Below are 23,005 nucleotides of genomic sequence, written 5' to 3' on the forward strand. Positions count from 1 at the left end.
TAGACTTAAAGTATAAGAAAAGCCTAACTATTCTTAAACACATTCCAATCCCCCATTCTTACCTATTCTACATACCCTATTTAAAAAAAAAGATCTATGTACATACCTAATTTAATCTAGTCCGGTCACGTGATTCCGTTTATGTAAGGAAACAATTGATAGCATCTGTGAATTCCGGGAGCCGTAATGTCACCCATAAGCACCCAAGGCCCAGCTGTTGTTGGTGCTCCCTCCTCTCCCCTACAGCAGCCACTCTCTTACAAAGAAGAACCTGAGCCACTCGATCGTGCAACTGGACTGGATTAAAAATAGGTAAATACAGAAATCTTTTTTATATAGGGTATGCAAAATAGGAAGGAGGATCAGGGAGGGAGTGTTTTTAAAAATATTTAGTTAGGATTCTCTTCCATTTTAACAAGCATTGCAGTGCAGGGGGAGGGGGCCCACTGCAAGGGTATTTTTTGTTGTGCCTTACATTTTATTGAAAACAAAAAAAATAACAGATTTGAAAGCATTATATAGGATAATAAAAACAAATATTAAGTAACTGAATAGAGAAGGACACTCAATGATAAAAAATTCATGCTGCCATAGACACACACAGTATGGCTCATCCACATCCCCAGCTCCCACCTCACAGGATTTGACTGACAGCAGCAATAGCTCCCGCTGCTCTCAGCATAGCTTTTGAGAGCAGGAAGAGGGGAGAGAAGAGTTGCTGCTGGGTACAACTCTGGATCGATAGATGATTCAGGTAAGTGTTTAAGGGTAAGGGGGAATAGTTAGTGGGGTGTTTTTTTTACCTTAATGCTAGACTTTAGAACCACTTTAAAGGTATGGAAACCAGAAGAACAAGTACCTGACCATGACAAAGTTCATATTACACATACCATAGCAGATGTATTTTTCACAGTGATGCAGGGTGTTGTAGCTCTCAAAGATCCACTGATTCCATGATAATACTTGAAACAAATTTTTATTTCAGCTGTAAAGACAAAATAAAATAAGCTCTTAAACAATGAAAAAAAACTGGAATATAAAATGTAATTTATTTCAAAGTAATTAAAGAAATATAAATTTAGAATACTTTTTTTAATTATACAGTTTACATTCCTATTCACTTGAACTATGGCATAGCTAAAAACGAATATTTATAAAAAGTTTATGTGGATGTAAACCTGATTCATGAAATTTGACCTAAGAACATATATCTGTAGTGTTTACTTATCTCTCTCCAAAGCCCTAAGTCTTGTGTCTTTCTGCTGTTTCGTTCCTCTGCTAGCATGATAACTTCTGAAATTTTTATCAGGGTGGGTGCTATAAATAGATAAGCAGAGAGCTTGTCTAGTAACAGCACAGCTCTGAAAAGTATCTTCGCTCTTCTACCTATGTGGAGGGGGGGGGTGTGCCTTTCCTCCAATCAGCTGTCGCACAGTGTAAGCCAAGACTACACTCCTACTGCTGAATGAGGAAGTAAAAATTCTACCACAATGTTAGAATTCTAAAGAATATAGCAAGCCGAACACAGCAAATATACATGTAAAATTTATGTAGGGAAATTAGTTTCATTTATATCTATCATCTGAGGCTGTTCACTTCATTGGGTATATGTGAGGGTTTACATCCACTTTAAAGCCTAAGTGCAGCCAAAATCACAAACAGAAAAATTAGCATAAGGAACAAAACATACAGTCCCTTGTGCTGATTCCTCTTCTGTTAATGAAAATCTTCCTCCATCCTTTACACCCTACCACACCCCTGCTTAGTTGTATTCTTCCAAAGTGTTGGGGTTAATAAAATGAATAGGCTATCCCAGGCTCTCATCAAGAAAGCCCAATTATGCCTCCACAACTTGTGCCAATCTTCTCTATTCATAGAAGCCTGTTAGTTGTATTAATCCCCACCACATCAGAAGATTATAGTGGCGGGTTGAAGAGGACAGGACAGAGTAAGAATTTACTAACAAAAGAGGAATTTGCACAATAGACACATCCTAAAGACTGCAAGTTATGTCACGTGTGCTGATTTTCTGTTTGCTATTTTCCTTTTTGGAGCGCTCACTTTTATAAAGACTAGTGGGTGTCAAACTGTTCATTCAAGAAACACGTTCCATCCTGCTCTTTCAGGTTTTCTCGTTACTACGGTCCAAAACGAATTACAAATTTCTAACTGTCATTCAGTAAAAAATGTATTTACTGTATTTATTGGCGTATAACACTCACTTTTTTACCCTGAAAATAGAGGGTAAACTGTGCCTGCGCGTTATACACAGGGGGCGGTGGAAAGTTCTTTTCCTGAAACTGCCCTCTTAACCTCCCTGGCGGTATGATTCTTTCAGAAAAAAGGTGCTGAAAGCGGTACCATTATTTGCAAGGAAATTTGGCGTTTTATATTGTAGGTCTGTAATTTTTAGAAATAACTCACTTAAATCTGACCAAACAAGATTCTAATAGGCATCCCGGGTATGACATTTTTTTAAAAACAAAATTATAAATTATAATATAATAAATAATTATAACAAATAATAATATAATTATAATAAAAATTATTCAATAATGTAATCAAATTAAAATCACTGAAATTTGCTCAGTTGCAGAATTGTTGCTGTCATTATTTTTTTTTTTTTATGACGAATTTCCCCACAAATCGCTATCGCACAATTCTGCAAGTGATTATAATTTATTATCGCTGTTTTCTAGCTGATCTAAAACTATTTTTGACATAAAGGGACACTTTTGGTTGCTATGGACAATCTACAGTTTGCAGGGAGAAAAAAAGGTTTTTATTATATAAAATGACATGCATGACACTGGGCAGACCACTAGGGACAGGGGGGGTGTGTTTTTTTTACATACAGTACTGTAATCTATAAGATTACAGTATACTGTATGTAAGGTGTTTGTTTACGTTTTTGAATTTGGCGCCGTTCTCCGTCCCCGTGCGTCGTAACGTCGCAGGGAACGGAGATCGGCGTCACACGGAGGCACTATGTGAATCGAGCGAGGTCCCGCTCGCTCACACAGCGCGGTGGCATCGCTGGATCCAGGGACAAGGTAAGTAAAAAGTGCCTGTGGATCTAGCGAGGCAAGCCCGAGACTGACTCGGGGTTACCGATCGTAGCAGGAAAATCTAACCCCGAGTCAGTCTCGGGAACACCGCCAGGAAGGTTAAAGTTAGGGTGCGTGTTATACGCATGTGCGTGTTATACGCCGATAAAAACGGTAAGTGCTATATAAAAAATGATGGTCTCTCAAACAAAAATGAATAAGGGCAAGAAAGAATGACGAACAGTTTTTCTATGAACATTCAAATGAAAAATCTAAGCATGTATGGCCAGCTTAATAATTTAGAGGAGTGCAGTATTCCTCACAGACAGCAGTGATCTGTAAATTCCCAGATTAATGCAATGGACAGCTTTTTATTGCCCATTGACACTGCAAAAATATTAGTGAAACACATAAAACTAGAGTGGTTCCAGAGGTCTCTTCCTTAAATCCTTACAGCCTAAAAAGGTTGAGAAAGTCTGGGTTAACTGTTTGTTTAGATACACTTTAACATCGATCATACACCATCTTACCAGCCTCTGGATATATGGAGGTAGGGTGGAGAAAAAGGGAATATGGGATGGAGGGTGAATTGAGGGGATAAAGAGGAAGGGGTGTATCAGGGATGCAGCTCAGTATATGTATTTCAAGGGTCCGCTGTAACGGACCTTGATCAGTTTCAGAAATTATGGAGCAGCATCTCTGGTTGTAATTGGCATTTCCAGCAGGTGCTGGGCACCTATGGGTGAATTGTGTCGAAGAACATAAGGACTAGCAATATGATATTTTAAAGCCTTGTTCTTAAGTATAGAGACTTGCATACACAGATGATAGCTGTCAATTTGAGAATGTATGAGTGATGTTCAAGGTTCAGATTCCCATTTGTGTAGGATTAGAAGCTTAAAGTAAATGGGGCAATGGGTGTATGTCTTGACAGAGGCCCTCAAATGGGCAGGGCGGTCTGCGGACTTGCTCTTGATTTGGGATAAATCAGCCTCAAAATGTGTTGAACTTGGTATGCAACTCCTATATCCAAGGGTGGGGAGATCGGATTTTGATTTTCTCCTTGGCTCAACCATTCATTTATAACCAGCAGAGAAGTTGGATTTTGCCTGAATCCATGAACTTTTGGAGCGGATTGTTTTCTGTGCCACTGGCATAATGAGTAGGGGACGAGCTGAGATCGGGGCCTGTGTGATGACACGGAGTGTGGCTCCTATTGTTGGTGTAGGAAGAGATGGCACCAGATGAACTATGAGAAGGCAAGCCAGCAGAGGCTTAAAGGATCTGCTACTGACAGTTTGGTGCCAGATACCACAGCATACCTTCAGAGGTCTAGGGGAATGCATGCCTTCACAGGTCAGGGCTGTTTTGGGGGCACCTACTCAATATTAGGTTGATGGTCATAATATTATGACTGATTGGTATATGCTTCTAACCTGGAAAACGTAGTCAATACTTTAGAGGGCATAAGGAAGAGAGAACATTCAAACATCTGGTGGAACTGCTGTAAAATCAAGAGATTTTAAACTAATCTCAATAATCCTCATTTATACAGTTTTGGGTAAAGGAATTCAAAACATAAGGCTCTCTTTAATCTAAAACCACCAGATTGCAAAAACACCAAACAAAACTATTAGACCCGGTTCACACTGGGGCGTCACGACAGGCGGCTCAGCCGCCTGACGTGTCGCGTCCCATTCAATGCAATGGAACCGTTCTAATAGGAGCGACGACTTAGAAAAAGGTTCCTGTACGACTTCCGGGGCGGTTCGGGGCGACCTGCATTGACTTCTATACAGAAGTCGTTTTGCAAATCGCCTCTGAAGTCGTCCTCAGGACGACTTGCAGAGTCGCCCCCGAAAGTCGTGCCGCTGCTGTGTGAACCGAACTTTGTTTATGACAGATCAACACATTTTGTTTTGTACGGTTGGTTGAGAGATACAAGCCTTCAAAAAAAAACATTTAAAAAGTGGTGAGATGACAAGCTTTCATGAAGCATGAATATGCAAAGCAGGGGTCATCAACCTAAGCTCTCCAGCTGTGGTAACTACAAATCTCATCATGCCTCTTCCTTTGTGGTGGTCAGTCTTGCCATGTCTAATATGATTTGTAGTTTACCCACAGCTGGAGTGTGGAGGTTGCCTACCTATAGTGTAAAGACTTGCAGCAGGGACATACATGGGTTTACAGATGACAACACACATTTCCATTCTCCCCCTGAAAAAAAAATCCAATGTACTTGTTTATAAATGGTTGTTCTTGGACTGGCGGCAAACTCCAGGCACAGCTTTGTACACAGCACTTGGTAAGATGGTGGTATGCTACACCTACCATTGTCATTGAAAGTGAAAGTAAAAGAAAAATGGCAAATTTTGGGTTGTCCCCGGAAATGTAATAGGAGGGGAAATTTTCCTATGGGGCCATTAGTTCTGGTGACCTGGGGTCCCCAAAGAATTCACTGAATTTGCAAGGATTCCCTCTCACTTCCTGTTTGGCTATGGGACAAGTGAAGGGAAATTTCCGCAATAGGACACAGATTGCGAAAAAAAATCTGACAAGGGTTATAACCATGGAGAACATTGTCAACCTTTTGAGGAGGTTAGTGTTAGACAGACTAGTAGATCTCGGTTAGGCGTTACTAAAAAATAAATGCTACTTTTGATGCTCCTGACAGAACACATCTTATATGTCATTTTTAATTTTGCCCATAGTTCCAGTCTGATTGTACAGATTGTACACTGTAACAAAACATCATTTATGGATTATATGCATAAAGTTCTGTAGTAACATAAGTCAATGGGGTTAAATTACTAAAGCTGAAGAGTACAAAATCTGGTGCAGATCTGTATAGGAACCAATCAGCTTACAGGTTTCTTTGTCAAAGTTTAGTTGAACAAGCTGAAGTTAGAAGCGGATTGGCTACCATGTACAGCTGCACCTGATTTTGCACTTCAGTTTTAGTAAATCAACCCCAATGCGTTTCAAAAATATTTACTTACGTTCCATAAAATATAGACCGGTTTCAATTCTCCAGACAATTTGTCCCTTTTGCGTTCCTGTTACACCTCTGTTTTTGGAATCCCAAAAATTTGCCGGAGAATTTTCATCTAAAAGTGAAAGATATTGCTATTAACCAATATATAACGTACACCTTATAACCAATATATACAGTATTAGTATAGCAAAAAAAGAAAACGTGAAACAAAAAAGCAATATATATATTATATTTAAAACATTTTTCTTTGTATCCTATGTAGCGTCCTGTAAATCATAAAATTGGATTCTCATTGTACAAATGATGTATGCCCATTAAAGCTTTCACACACAAGCTAGAATCAGACACCGTTTCACTATGAATTGACGTTTAAAGCTGAACTCCAGGAATGATCTTACATTGGCCCAGCTTGATTACATCTAATTATTTATATCTCACAAACAAAGGGCAGCTGGGGACGCAGAAATGTACTGTAGTAGCCTGTGATACTTATGCCCTGTACACGCAACCGTTTTTTCCATCTGAATAAACTCTGATGGTTTTTCCAAAGGAATTCCATCGGAATTCTGCTCACGCTGTTTTGCATATACACGGTCACACCAAATTCGGACGGTCAAGAACGCGGTGACGTACGACACTACAACGAGCCAAGAAAAATGAAGTTCAATGCTTGTGAGCATGCGTCGACTTGATTTTTAGCATGCGTGGTTTTTAGTGTGATGGGATTCCCTAGAGACGAACAGTTTTTCCAATAGGATTTTTTTCTGTCGGAAAAATATAGAAAAATGTTCTCTATCTAAGTCCGTCGGAATTTCGGATAGAAAAAGTCAGATTGGGCATACACACCGTCAAAATATCCGATGAAAAGCTCCCATCTGACTTTTTCCATCGGAAATTCTGACCGCATGACAGTCAGCGTTGGTCTCATCTGGGTACTGCACGAGTGACTTATCATTCGTATACTTATCACAATTGCAAAAAGAAGGTTACCTCCAGAAAATGGGATTTTGTGGGCAATGAAACAATATACAAAATGTAATTTACCTGGGATAGTGGCAATGCTCATGGCAGACTGTTGGGAGTATATTCTTTCATACTTATCACAATTTTTTTGCTCAACACCTCCACCATTCAGAGAACATTTTGGATTTTATCAATGAATTCAAGGTGCTCTCCTATTGGGTGAGGAGGAGATTGTGATGTCTTCCAGCCCAACTTTCTGCATTGTTCCAATCAGAGAATGCCTTGTATTCATAATGTTTTTTTTAAATACAAGACATGCTCTAAATGGCAGAGGTGCTGAGAGAAGCAAGCATCCAAAAAAGACCAACACTGAGAAATGCATATTTAAAGTGATATTAAAGAGGAAGGAAACCCTGATGGGTTTTACTCCCTCTTTGTTTCCCTGCAAAGGTAAAGCATAATGGGCTACTATGCACCGCATAGTAGCCCATTATGTGTCACTTACCTGAAACCGAAGCCTGCGATGTCACCGCGGTCTCGTGTTCCACAAAGCGTCCATCTTTCACCCTCTTCCTTCTGGGTATCGCGACTCCAGCACTGTGATTGGCCAAAGCCACCAGTCACAGCTTGATCTCCTTTAGAAACGGTACAATTGCCGTTTCTAAAGATTTCTACAGTGCGCCTATGCCGTTCTCTACGGCGCAGGCATCATAGACATCGGTGCCTGTCTCTTTTGTAAATTTCAAACACCTACAGGTAAGCCTTATTCTAGGCTTACCTGTAGGTAAAAGTGGTTGTAAAGGGTTTACAACCACTTTAAAAGCTTGTATTTATTTTACAATAATAAACATAGTATACTTACCTGCTCTGTGCAATGCTTTTTACACAGAGCAGCCCCAATCCTCCTCTTTTTGAGTCCCCCGACTGCACTCCTGGCCCCTCCCCCATCGGAAGTCACTTGCTACGGGGGTACTTATGCAAGCTCTATCTCATGGGTCTTCAAACTATGGCCCTCCAGTTGTTCAGGAACTACAATTCCCAGCATGCCTAGTCATGTCTGTGAATATCAGAGTTTTACAATGCCTCATGGGATGTGTAGTTCCGCAACAGCTGGAGGGCCGTAGTTTGAGGATCCCTGCTCTATCTCATAAAACACACACAGCATGGCTTAGCCCACCTCTGCTCCTTCCTCGCTGGCTGTGATTGACAGCAGTGGAAGAAAACAGCTACCGCTTCTGTGTCTCAGCCATTAAGGGTGAAGTGACCTGGGAGAGCCTTGGCTCTCGTGCACATTACTGGATGGAGATGGGGCTCGAGTGAGTATTAGGGGGGCTGCAGGGTGATGCTGCAAGCAGGTTTTTTACTTTCATGCATAGTATGTATGACGGTAAAAAAGCTTCAGGTCTTTACAACCACTATAATACATTTTTAATCTGAAATACCTGGGACATTTGAATTGCTGTCCATAAAAAAAAAAAATACAAAAAAAACAAGACTGTGCTTCTAGCATACATACTACATGTTCTTTTAAGTTGAAACACATCCTGGCACAGGTTTATGGAATTTATTCAAATTAAACTGAATTCTCTAAATTGCCCATTATAGTTATTTGTATTTTCTGAACTGCTCCAGTTTAATTAATCTTAAGTAAAAATCTGTCTCTGAAGCACATTAAAAGTTACAGTCTTCAGGCACTTATCTCTATTTCATTTCTTGAAATTGTCACAAAGTTCCCATGGCTTCTAATGGTTGTGTCAATATCCTTAACATAGGAAATGACTCTCAAAGGGAATTTGTGGCCACCCACTTTCCTGAGAAGTCTCCTTGTAATGGTTATTTATAGCATCCTATGTGGTCACTTCAGAAAAAAGAAATAAGCTGACATCACTGACACCGTAGAATACTTTCTTAGCTTGTGCTTCCTTCTTACTATAATATCCTAACCTCCTTCCGCTGTTTTCTCATTTCTTAACTTCTATGCAGCATAAATTGTTCATGTTATCCACAACAAAGACCCCCCCTTTAAAAATGTATAAAACATTGAAGAAGACCTGTATTGAGAAAAGGAAAGCCACTGCCAGTACTATCTTCCTTCTAAGAATGATAGTCAAGGATCTGAAAACAATATTCAGCAAGCACAGTTTTAGCGAGGTCAGAAATTCATGAGCATGGAAAAGCAGTAGTAACCCCTAATTACAGAACGTGGGGCAGATCCTCAAGCTTTGGTATCCACCAAACAAGATACAACGGCATCTGTGTTAGATCCGTCGGATCCGTACGCCGTCGGATCTAAGATGCAATTTTCCGGCGGCCGCTGGGTAGCGTTCACGTCGTAATCCGCGTTGAGTATGCAAATTAGCTATTTCCGACGATCCACGAATGTACGAGCGGCCGGCGCATTCTTTTACGTCGTTTCCGTTAGGCTTTTTCCGGCATATAGTTAAAGCTGCTATCTGGTGGCGTACTAAATGTTAAGTATGGCCGTCGTTCCCGCGTATAATTTTGAAAATGTTACGTCGTTTGCGTAAGTCGTCCGTGAATGGGGCTGGACGCCATTTACGTTCATGTCGAAAACAATGACGTCCTTGCAACGTCATTTGGAGCAATGCACCCTGGGAGTTTTGACAGACGGGGCATGCGCAGTTCGTTCAGCGCGGGGACGCGCTTCATTTAAATGAAACACGCCCCCTACTCGCCGCATTTGAATTCCGCTCCCTTACGCCGCAAGAGATACACTACGCCGCCGTAACTTACGGCGCAAATTCTTTCAGGATTCAAAGATTTGCAAAGTAAGTTACAGCGGCATAGCGTATCTCACATACGCTGTGCCCATGCAAATGTATGTGGATCTGCCCCCAGGACTTTAAAGGCAACTTAGAGACCAGCTAGTAGACTTGCATAAAAGCATGAGTTTTATTACATGTGTTTCAAATACATAGTAATAGTACAAACATTAAAATAATATTGATAAGTAGCATGGTGAGTCTAGAAATATATATATATATATATAAATACACTAGTGACAGCATCTCCTCCTCATCCCGACACGTTTCAGGAAGAGTTCCATCCTTTCGTCAGGGGTATTGTGAGAGAGAGATGGCAGAATTGTTTCATTTGCGATGAATGAAATATAATACAGCCGTGTAGGATATAAAAGCAGAATTCACTTTTGCCAAGGGGTAGAGATGATTCCCGTGCCCCCAAAAGAGGGGCCCTAGGTGACCCACACTGAGGTCCCCCAACAATAATCAAACAGATTTGGAATGGGAATGAGAGGTCTTGCTATGTAGCAGTGTGCTCCTGAAAAGAAAGTACCTCAGGGTAAGTCAGGGCAGAAGTGCACTTCTTAAGAAGGCCATATATGCTTCATTTTCTTTCATTCAACCAGCAACATTCAAGGTGGGTGCGGGATTCCCTCCCACAGTGCTATTGTATTCTGAGTGGGGAGATTTCTTTGCTGTCGGATTACTCTCATCAGCATCAGCATCTATAAATGGTGGCACTGATAGAGAGACAATTTTCCAACAGGCTGGTTGTACAGAAGTCATTTGAGAGATCAACTTCTGTACAACCAGCCTGGCCATAGATCAATCGAAATTTCGAACAGTCCTTGCTGAACTGACCAAATTTCAATCCATCAATGGCTGGCTTAAGTTGGATACTTTTTGGGGGTCAGTGACTTAGAGGGTGCTGTAGGCACTATACATGTGCACACTGAAATATTTTGTTTCGGAACTTCAATTTTGTCCAAAAAATACATTTATTTAGCTACTCCCTAAATGTGTTCTTATTTCTTAGGCCTCGTACACACGACCCAACATGTCTGCTGAAACTGGTCCTGGTTCGGTCATGTGTACGGCCGACCGGACAAATATCCGGCGGATCGGACAGGTTTCCATCGGACAAATGTTTCTTAGCATGCTAAGAAACATGTCCGCTGGAAGCCTGTCCGTCGGACATGTTCGGTCGTCTGTACGACTTACCGGACATGTGCGCTGGGCCGCCATCCCTCGCATGCGTTGAAGTGATTCGACGCATGCGTGGAAGCATTGACCTTCCAGGGTCGCGCACGTCACCGCGCTGTCTGTCCGCACGGATTTCGGTTTGATGGTGTGTACAACCATCAGACCGAAATCTCCGAGCGGACATGTCCGATGAAAACGGTCCGGCGGACCGTTTTCATCGGAACTGTCCGCTCGTCTGTACGGGGCCTTAAGTTTAGTTAAAAAAATGCATTTGTCCAAAAATCCGAATTAAAGGTTGAATCTGTCAATTGAAGGCTTATGGTGTCTGTCGGATGTTCTAAGAAGATTCAACGAAGCAGTAAAAGCGGGGGTTCACCCTTAGAGGGCACTTTTCCCCCTTAGATTCCTGCTCGTTATTACTAGGGGAATCGGCTATTTATTTTAAAATATGTGCAGTACTTACCCGTTTACGAGACGCATCCTCTCCGTCGCTTCCGGGTATGGGCTTCGGGAATGGGCGTTCCTTCTTGATTGACAGGCTTCCGACGGTCGCATCCATCGCGTCACGATTTTCCGAAAGAAGCCGAATGTCGGTGCGCAGGCGCAGTATAGAGCCGCACCGACGTTCGGCTTCTTTCGGCTACGAGTGACGCGATGGATGCGACCGTCGGAAGCCTCTCGGAAGAATGTCAATCAAGAAGGAACGCCCGCTCCCGAAGACCCATACCCGGAAGCGACGGAAGAAGATGCAGCTCGAAAACGGGTAAGTACTGCACATATTTTAATATAAATAGCCGATTCCCCTAGACCGAACGAGCAGGAAGCTAAGGGGAGATTTTTTTTTTTTTTTTAAATGGGTGAACTCCCGCTTTAAACTGTACGATGCCGCAATCGTTAATTTCCGGTCGAATGCTCTGCCCACAAGCTATAGAAGAATTCTAATGTTGTATGACTAGTAATAATTATATTTATTAATTATTATTACTAGTCAACCAACATTAGAATTCTTCTATAGCCTATGGGCGGAGCATTTGACTGTAAATGTCCGCAAACAGCAATCGTATGTTTTTAGGTGCTTCGTCGAAATCTTCATGTCTCTATAATGTCAAATATTTTCTCTCACGGTCGCGTCGAATGTCCTATCTATATGGAACTGTTGTCGCAACGAAACAAAAATAAAGCATTTTTTATTTCGGATCTTTTGGATTCCAGATTTCATGCTAATCTAGTGTCTACTAGACATGTGCATTCGTTTTCCTCCGAATGCATTTTCGTTTGAATTTCGGGGAGTTTCGCATTTGTTTTAACAAATGAAAATCCCTGAAATTCGGATTAAAATGCATTCGGACGAAAACGAATACACATGTGTAGGAGAAACTAGATTAGAATGGCAGTCAGGCAACTAGTAGCTTCAAAAAAAGGTCAATATTGGCAGCCTCCATTTATTTATTTTTAATTGTGCAAAAATGTAGACATGTCTTTTCTTCAACTAAGTCAAGTGTATAACCCAAAATTTGGTCAAATGGAGCTCCAATGACTGACTTGAAATTTTTACAGGCCTTTGTGAACAAATTGGAAGTCAGCATGACTCTGATCACACAGACTGGTCAGTGGCTGTAAGCATAAATGATTTAAATCCACCAGACGACCTTTAAAGCTATTCCCTTCATCCCAGGCAATAAATTAGAGCGGAGTCATTTTATACATAGGCAAGACATTCAGTAAGGTATTGTGAGTGCATAAACTGTGCCAGACATTTACTTTCCTCAGTGCTCTCTGCATTTGAAACTAACCATCAGTTTCTTGTACATTATCTTCATTCACTACAGTCACAGACAGTGCATTTGCTAATGGCTCACTACACTAGCTGGCAATAATTCTTCACCTACTTCTCATTCTAATGCCGCGTACACACGATCGGTTCGTCTGATGAAAACGGTCTGATGGACCGTTTTCATCAGACGAACCGATCGTGTGTGGGCCCCATCGTTTTTTTATCCATCGGTGAAAAAAATAGGAACTTGTTTTAAAATTATCTGATGGTTAAAAAACTGATAGAAAAAAACGATCGTCCATCGGTTAAAAATCCTTGCATGCTCAGAATCAAGTCGACGCATGCTCGGAAGCATTGAACTTCATTTTTCTCAGCACATCATTGTGTTTTACGTCACCGCGTTGGACACGATCGTTTTTTTAACTGATGGTGTGTAGGCAAGACTCATGAAAGTCGGCTTCATCAGATATCTGATGAAAAAAATCTATCAGACCGGATGAACCGATCGTGTGTAGAGGGCATAATTGTTGCCATTGCTAGTGTCACACAATTAGGGCTTGTGGGTGTTTTCCTGCGTTTGACAGCAAAGCAGGCCAATCGTTGTCGTTTGCAATACATTACACTTCAAAAAGAAACATTCTACATCTGTCTACATGAGCCTATAAGCAAGAGATAAAAGGAGACGTTTTCCTGTAAACTACCTGTAGACTACCTACCCTAAGCTGAACCTGCCCACCCAGGTGTTTCCTGATCTACTCTGACAACTTCCTGAAAATCTATGTTTCATGGATTTTGATTAGGCTATGGATCCAGAAGTAGGGGTAATTTCTTTAGAAGTGTACTGGGTGTTGCTGCACAGGCACACTATGGGATGGAAGGAGGCAAGTATGCATTATTGCGCAGTCATGCGATGCTGTACCCAAACAAAATGTATGTCTTTTTTTTTCCCCCACAAATAGCGCTTTCTTTTGGTGGTATTTGATCACCTCTGTCGATAAAAAATTTGGCGCTATAGACAAAAAAAGAGCGACAATTTAATTTTTTTTTATATTTTTTACTTTTTGCTATAATAAATATCCCAAATTAAAAAAAATAAAACATTTTTTTTATCATCAGTATAGGCAGATACATATTCTTCTATATATATATATTTGGTAAAATAAATTGCAATAAGTGTATATTGAATGGTTTGCGCAAAAGCGTCTACAAAGTAGGGGATACATTTATGGAATTTTTATACTTACTTTTTTTTAACTAGTAATGGCGGCGATCAGGTTGGACATTTCGACACTTTTTTGGGACCATTGACATTTATACAGCAATCAGAGCTAAAAAATAGCCACTGATTACTGTATAAATATCACTGGCAGGGAAGGGGTTAACACTAGAGGGCAATCAAGGGGTTAAATGTGTTTCCTGAGTGTTATCCAACTGTGGGAGGATGGGACTGACTGGGGGAGGAGGCCGATCACTGTTCCCAATTACTAGGAACAGACAATCACTCTCTACTGTTTATATGGACAGATCTCTGTTCTGTCTCTGTCAGGAGCGATTGCTGGTGCCCGGCGGACATCGCGGCCCACTATACCTCTTAAAAGTGCCTGCCAAACACCTACGACGATTAGCGCAGGGGAGCCAACCTGCCACCGAATAACGACAGCAGCTGGTCAGCAAGTAGTTAAAGTAATTGTAAAGGTTTTTTTTAAAAAAAATAACAAACATGTTATACTTACTAGAGCTGCACGATTAATCGCGGAGAGAATCGCGATCTCGATTCTCCCTGCCCGCGATCTCCCCGTGGGATGACCCGCGATTCTTCCGTGTTCACCGCTGGTTCCACGTAACCAGCGTGGAACGCAAATGCCGCCGATTTTGAAAACGACGTCAGCAGCCTGCTTAGCTGGATAGATGTCTGAGCTTCTCTCACAACAGTAGTTTGTATCCATGCGCCACCCAGTGGTTGCCGGCGGTACTGCTCCTGATGTATTAAACCTTCTCACAGTTCTGTACAACTGTGTGTATCCATGCGCCACCCAATGGTTGCTGGCAGTACTGCTTCTGATCTATAAAAAAAGAGACCAGTGATATGTCTATAATGTTAAAGACCATATAACTCCTATGAAAAAATCAGAATCAAAAAGTTTTATTTCTTTTTTCATAGGAGTTATATGATCTTTAACATTATAGACATATCACTGGTCTCTTTTTTCATATATTCATATTTTCAGATAAATCACAGGTTTATTAATAATTTTTTTTTTTTTTTTGGGGGGGGGGGGGGGTTCTGGCATTACATTTTTGAGAATCGTGAGAGAATCGTGATCTTTTGTCTAAGCAAAAGAATCGGGTTTCTTATTTTGACCAGAATCGTGCAGCCCTAATACTTACCTTCTCTTTGCAAGGGTTTTGCACAGAGCAGCCCGATCCTCCTCTTCTGGAATCCCCCAGTGGTGCGCCTTGCTCCTCCTGTTCATCGAGTGCCCCCACAGAGAGCCGCATTTCATGGGGGCACGCATGCGGGCGCACTCCCGAGTCCTGCTGCTGCATCCATTGAAACAGACAGCATTAGCCCTGTGTCACTGGATTTGATTGACAGCAGTGGGAGCCAATGGCTCGTTCCCGTTGATGGAAAGATCGGGTTCAGATAGGTAAAAGGTGGGCTCTGAGGGTAAGCTGCACTTCAGAAGGTTTTTCACATAGAATTTGTGAAGGTTGTGAAGGTTTAATGCATAGAAACCATGGTTCTGCCATGGTGTTCTGTCTGAGCAGTTTCCTATAAAGATTATTGAATGATACCAGCAGTGAGTGACCCTCATCTTCAACAGGCATAGAACTGTTACATTGTTACATAGTTGGTGAGGTTCAACCTGTATTGCGCTTATAATTATTAGCAGATGTCCAAAACCCCCCCCCCCTCCTCCCCTTTACATCAGATCTCCATAGGATGGTTGGCAACTCAGTATTGCAAACACATATATTACAGCAGTGTACTCCACCATAAAAGATAAAAGAGAGGAGATCTAGTGCTCTCTGATACAAAACGTTTTATTCAGATGACACATTAAAAATGGAGACTCACATGTATTGACACTCCGTTAGCCGAGTGTCAGCTGTTGGAGCGTGCAGTGCGATGCAGAGACAAAGCAGGCAGCGGCAATCATAGGTGACGTCCTGCGTGACTCCTCCCCCCGTACGCGTTACGTCCTGTGGGATGTAACGTAATTGATGCCAATGGGGGGTGCATTGAGATGGGGGTGCAAATATGAGCCTCGCCATGGCTTAACAGAGAAGTGCAGGATTGGACAGGGGAGTTCTGTCCACCTCTCTGCTGCTGACAGTTGAGACAAGGTAGGGCAGAGACAAGGGGGTTCTTCATCAGCCGGAGAGGTGCGAGGGCCAAATAAAATGGGCTGAAGGGCCAGATTTGGCCTGCAGGCCTTGTGTTTGACATATGTGATCTATATGCTACAGTAAAGGTAAAACAAAATCCTGTGCTAGCAGCACTAAGAGCGTGTGATCACTGTTGATTACAGCAGTGTTCAGGTAGAGGAGTTTCAGAAAGCTGGGCTGCTACTTGTGTGTGAGAGAAGTCCAGTCCAACTTTCCAATTCCCATCAGCACTGGGTTTTGTAACCCTTGCTGCTGCACTCAGCCTTTAGAAAGGGGCATGCTTTTTCTGTATTTGCAGCCTAAATGTACTACAGTAAAAAATGAAGATGGCTTAATTGAGCTTTAAGCAGTGTCAGTGACAATAAATTGTGTTTAATACATCAACATCCAACTCAATGGTGGCAAAGGTGATGGTGGGCAAAGAACACTTGGGAGGGATTTACTAAAACTGGTGCACACAGAATCTGGTGTTACTTAATCAGCTTCTAGATTTTATTGTCAAAGGTTAATTGAACAAGCTGAAGTTAGAAGCTAAGTGTGCACAACTGGAACTAGATTCTAATTGCACCAGTTTTAGTCAAAGTCCCTGTTCAATTCTTTACTAATTATAACTTATGATGCATTTTCTTCCGGATTAGATAATGGTAATAACACAAAAGGGTATTATGGGGAGAACCCAAGATTGTACATTTTTATCCACTTTGTCAGAGGCTACTCCTATTAATTTGTGCAAATGACAAGTATGCAATGAGGGCGAAGGTGAATTTGGGAACGACGCACACTGAAATGAGCACACTGGTAGGAAAAAAATAAATCCATTCACATCTTCAGTCTGGCTCCCATTTAAAATAGGAATAACATTATCACCACTGAAAAGTAACTGGGGCAAACTCAAGCAATGGCCTAGTCTCACAGACTCATGATCACAGAGCAGATTACGCACGCCCCACAGGGCAGCTCGTGCATGAAAAGATGTCTATTGATGCCCTCCAGGCAGATAAGGCCCGAATTCTAGCCGTCATTTGGCTATAGTGCAGGCGGGAGGTGGTTAAAGGAAAATCGGAGAACCAGTAACAAGGTCATGGGCGAAAAAGGCTCAGTGATGCACACGGGGGAGCGAAGGCTGGCCCTTGTAGTCTGATTTAATGAAACAGCTACTGTAGCTACTGAACTGTTGAATAAGGTCATGTTGGTTCTGATAGAAAGGTGACAGAACACACAGTGCATGACAGTTTGTTGTTATGGGGCTGTGCCTACAATGGATATATAGACATCAGAACTGGAACACATAGCAATGGAAGAAGGTGTCTTTGAGGTGTTGATTTGTCCTCCAAAGTCTCCATACCTTAATCCAATCAAGCATCTGTGGGATATACTGAAACAACAAGTCCAATCCATGGAAGCCTCACCTCACAACTTACAGGACTTTTAAAGATCTACTACTATCAGCTTGCTGTGGGATACAACCGCATATTTTCTTGGGTCTAGTGGAGTCCATGCCTCGACAGTTCAGGGCTGTTTTGGTGGGGGGAAAAAATATATTAGGTGGGTGGTCATAATGTTTTTTTATCATAGGTGTATTTTAAATGATAGAGACAGAATATCAACCAAAAATCCCGGGGAAATAACACATGATACAAAGGTTATAAATTGAGTTGCAGTTCAGTGAGTAATATAAGTATTTGATCCCCATGACTTGGTACTTGGTGGAGAAATCCTTGTTTGCAAGCCCAGATGTAAGACGTTTCTTATAGTTAGTGACCAGCTTTGGACAAATCTCAGGAGGGATTTTGGTCTCTTTTTTACAGATCTTCTCTAAACCCTTAAGGCCTCGTACACACGGACCGTTTTCATCGGACATGTCCGCTCGGAGATTTCGGTCTGATGGTTGTACACACCATCAAACCGAAATCCGCGCAGACAGGTAACGCAATGACGTGGCCGCGGCGGCAACGTGCGTGACCCTGGAAGGTCAATGCTTTCACGCATGCGTCGAATCACTTTGACGCATGCGAGGGCTTTCGGCCGAGCGGACATGTCCGGTAAGTCGTACAGACAACCGAACATGTCCGACAGACAGGCTTCCAGCGGACATGTTGCTTAGCATGCTAAGAAACATTCGTCCGCTGGAAACCTGTCTGATCCGCCGGAAAATTGTCCGGTCGGCCGTACACACGACCGAACATGTCTGCTGAAACTGGTCCGCGGACCAGTTTCAGCAGACATGTTCGGTCGTGTGTACGAGGCCTAAGGTTTCTTGGCTGTCCCTTGGCAACTTGAAGTTTCAGCTCCCTCCATATATTTTCTATAGGATTAAGGTCTGGAGACTGGCTAGGCTACTCCATGACCTTAATGTGCTTCTTTTTGAGCCACTCCTTTGTTGCCTTGGCAGTTTTGGGTCATTGACATGCTAAAAGACCCATCCACGACCCATCTTCAGTGTTCTGGCTGAGGGAAGAAGATTCTCATCTATGATTTTACAATACATTGACCCATCCATTGGCCCCTCAATGAGGCAAAGTCGGCCTGTACCGTTAGGAAAGAATCAGCCCCAAAGCATAATGTTTCCACCTCTGTGCTTGACTGTAGGGATGGTGTTCTTAGGGTCATATTCAGAATTTTTCTTCCTCCAAACACTGCAAGTTTTCAAAAAAGACACATGTACAGTCATGCCAGTGAACATCTAAATGATTCAGAGAAGAATTGGAAGAAAGTGCTGTGGTCAGATGAGACCAAAATTGAGATCTTTGTCATTAACATGACTAGTTTGGAAGAAAAATGCTGACGATGACCCTAAGAACACCATACCTACAGTCAAGCACGGAGATGTAAACATGATGCTTTGGGGTGGTTTCTCTGCTAAAGGTACAGGCCGATTTTGCAGCATTGAGGGGTCAATGGCCCATGTACTATAAAATCTGAACACTGAAGATGGATCATGGATGGGTCTTCAAGCGTGACAATGACCCAAAACGTACTGCCAAGGCAAGAAAGGAGTGGCTCAAGAAGAAGCACATTACGATCATGGAGTGATCTAGTCCGACCTTAAACCTATAAAAAATCGTAAGGATTTATAGTAGGGCTGCGGAAATTAACGATGAATTCCTTGATTGATCGTTAATTTTTTTGATCAAAAAATTCTTTTGATCGGTACTAGTGGTGCAACGGATCGTAAATGATCCGTGATCTGAACAGGTCACCATATCCAGATCGGCACACCACGTGATCCGTGGAGCTCCGCTGCTGCCTCGGCCATAGGAAAGGCTGCGGCTTCGGCCTAGCTCCTGGAGCGGCGGCCATCTTGGTCCACCCGACGGCGGCCTAGGTGAGCCTAGAGCGGCGCGCTAATGTCATCACCCGGCCTCAACTGCTCGTGTTCGGCCGGCTTCTCTGGTAAGACTAAGCAAGCATTAATCTTCCTATACATTGGGGGAGATATGGACCATATCACAGTGGGGAGATGTCTGTGGATATTACAGTGGGGGAGATGTCTATGGATATTACAGTGGGGGAGATGTCTGTGGATATTACAGTGGGGGAGATGTCTGTGGATATTACAGTGGAGGAGATGTCTGTGGATATTACAGTGGGGGAGATGAGATGTCTGTGGATATTACAGTGGGGGAGATGTCTGTGGATATTACAGTGGGGGAGATGTCTGTGGATATTACAGTGGGGGAGATGTCTGTGGATATTACAGTGGGAGAGACTGTGGATATTACAGTGGGGGAGATGTCTGTGGATATTACAGTGGGGGAGACTGTGGATATTACAGTGGGGGGGAGATGTCTGTGGATATTACAGTGAGGGAGATGTCTGTGGATATTACAGTGGGGAGATGTCTGTGGATATTACAGTGGGGAGATGTCTGTGGATATTACAGTGGGGGAGATGTCCGTGGATATTACAGTGGGGGAGATGTCTGTGGATATTACAGTGGGGACTGTATATGGTGGTGATCCGAAAAATGAATGTGCGTTATAATTAATCGAAATTAGTCGATGAATCGATTTAAAAAAAATTGATTAATCGAACACGAAATGTTTAATCAGTAACAGCTCTAATTTATAGAAGATCTGTGTACCAAAATCCCAAATTCCTCCTGAGATGTGGGCAAACCTGGTAACCAACTACAAGAGACATCTCACCGTTATGCTTGCCAACAAGGGTTTCTCCACCAAGTACTAAGTCATGTTTTGCTTGGGGATCAAATGCTTATTTTAGTCACCGAACTGCAACTTAATTTATAGCATTTGTTTTATGTGTTTTTTGTGTCTTCTATCATTTAAAATACACCTATGATAAAAAATTATAGACCCTTCATTTCTTAAGTGTTCAAACTTACAAAATCTGCAGGGGATGAAATAATTATTTTCGCCACTGCATACAGTATCTCACAAAAGTGAGTTTACCTTCACGTTTTTTTAAATATTTTATTATATCTTTTCAAATTGGGCCCAAAGTGTCAATATTTTGTGTGGCCACCATTATTTTCCAGCACTGCCTTAACCCTCCTGGGGATGGATTTCACCAGAGATTCACAGGTTTCCACTGGAGTCCTCTTCCACTCCTCCATGATGACATCACAGAGCTGGTGGATGTTAGAGACCTTGCGCTCCTCCAACTTCAGATTGAGGATGCCCCACAGATGCTCAATAGGGTTTTGGTCTGGAGACATGCTTGGCCAGGCCATCACCTTTACCTTCAGCTTCTTTAGCAAGGCAGCGGTCATCGTGAAGGTGTGTTCAGATGTGTTCAAATATAAAAAATATATAAAAGTTGTGTGGGAACTCAAACTTTCTTTATTGTTCCAGGTATAACAAAAACAAAAACAAATTTTAAGTCCAGAAAAAGCCCATACAAGAAAACAATTGCAATTTACAGTGAGATTTAACGCATTAATCCAGATTATAAAGATGAGCCCCGTAAAATTACAGTGGAAAAGAATGAGACAATTCATCTCTCACAGTTGCAGCTCCTACCCATACCTCTGGCAATGGAGCCTGAAGCATTATACCAGCTTTTACATGTAGCTTAACCTTTCAATGTGGGGAAAATCAACCACAGAAAAAAATGTTCTCTTACATGCAAATTATTTAATCATTTATGGACAATTCACTCAGCAAAAACACAGTATGCTTTACATTAAATGTATTCACTACTTAGCAATGAGAATGCACAATAGAAAACAGCTGCTTTGTATGGAGCACCTTAACACAGAGCAGTTGGGGGTCGCTGTATACTAAAAACCTTAAATATACGAGTATAAGCTTTGAAGAGCAGCAGTTGGTAACAAAACTAATTTATTAAAGAAATTAACTCATGTACAGTGGCATGTGGTTGCCATCATCCCTTAGTCAATTATAAACTGAAAAAACCTCACTAGGGGTGGGATTTTTTAGGCAACAAATATATAGCAACAAAAATTCATAAAAAAGTATAAATTTAGTACAATGCGTAAATATAATAGAAACAATATCAATAATGAAGAAATGAAAATCATTATAAAAACAATACAAAAGATACTGTCCGTCACAGTATGCCTATATTTAGCGAACTGAAGGCATGCAAGACAGATATCCGACGCGTTTTGAATGTGTGACATTCTTCCTCAGGGTAATTTACAGTATCAGATTCCTTTCCTCAGGAGGTATATGTATCAATGTCTCAGGATGTGCATCTCAAAAGCTCCCAGGTGGTAGTGTTCAATCCCGGTACCAAGCATACAAAAAGGGGGCTCACCATCCCTCCAACCCATAGGGGGCAGAATGAAAAGATTAAATTCAAAAAGACGGCACTTGGACTCCTCCCATTGTATCACACATTTTGATGGAGAAAAAAATATCCATATAGGGACCCATAAGTTTTCAGACCCCAACTGAAGAGAGGCCACAGGTATCCCTCTCAATGGAGGCAAAAACAACCGTTCATAGAACCTCCAAGAAAAAAGCCCTCCTCATCATCCAACAGGGTTGAGAGGGATACCTGTGGCCTCTCTTCAGTTGGGGTCTGAAAACTTATGGGTCCCTATATGGATATTTTATTCTCCATCAAAATGGGGAAATCATGGGGTATGACTTGTCACGTGACTTTGCAGACCCATGTCGCAGGACAAGTCGCACAAATGTGAATGGGGCCTTGGGCATATTGCACATTTTTTTTGTTGTTGTATAGTGTTTTTGTTTTATTTGTTTTTTCACAAATCCAAACACAGGTGCATTTTTTTCCCTGTGACAATGCACACAACTGCGTAAAGATTCAGAATGTGGTGATGTGTTCACACCCACAGAAAAAATAAAATTAGAAAGTTTTGTTTGACTGCAGTAATTTATGCGCATACATGTGTATATTCAATGATATACACGCAAAAACACCTAGATAGCCACACTGGCAGCTAGAAGAAAAATAATATTTTACGTTTACACACCTGTACACCCATACACACAACGGGGGTTATTTACAAAAGGCAAATACACTAAACGCACTTGGTAGTGCAGTCACTGTAGATCTGAGGGGGGCATGCAAGGAAAATAAAAAACAGAATTTTAGCTTGCACATAATTGGATGATAAAATCAGCAGAGCTTCCCCTCATTTCTGATTTACCCCTCAGATTTAAATCAACTGCACTTCCAAGTGCACTTGTAGTGCAAAGTGGATTTGCCTTTCCTAAATAACCCCCAAGGTCTTAACAAAACATTTGTATTTGTTACTTATCATACTCATCAATATATTATTACTTCCGTATGCAAGAGACTTAGGGGTAATCCACAAAAGGGATACGCCGGCGTATCTATTGATACGCCGTCGTATCCCTGTTTCTATCTATGGAACTGATCCACAGAATCAGTTTCACATAGATAGGCAGAAGAT

The 23,005-nt window shown here is 41.8% G+C and overlaps 1 protein-coding gene across 1 annotated transcript in view; it reads right to left on the bottom strand.

Annotated features, from left to right (window-relative positions):
- The window catches only part of HECW2 (HECT, C2 and WW domain containing E3 ubiquitin protein ligase 2), a 336,744-nt gene that overhangs the window by 159,398 nt on the left and 154,341 nt on the right, over window positions 1-23,005 (bottom strand). The window contains exons 4-5 of the mRNA XM_040358472.1: window positions 6,047-6,154; window positions 891-985 (exon numbers count right to left, since the gene is read on the bottom strand). Coding sequence (XP_040214406.1) covers window positions 891-985; window positions 6,047-6,154 — 203 coding nt within the window. The remainder of the gene's footprint in view (window positions 1-890; window positions 986-6,046; window positions 6,155-23,005) is intronic.

Source organism: Rana temporaria, chromosome 6, assembly GCF_905171775.1.
Source record: "Rana temporaria chromosome 6, aRanTem1.1, whole genome shotgun sequence".
Taxonomy (NCBI): domain Eukaryota; kingdom Metazoa; phylum Chordata; class Amphibia; order Anura; family Ranidae; genus Rana; species Rana temporaria.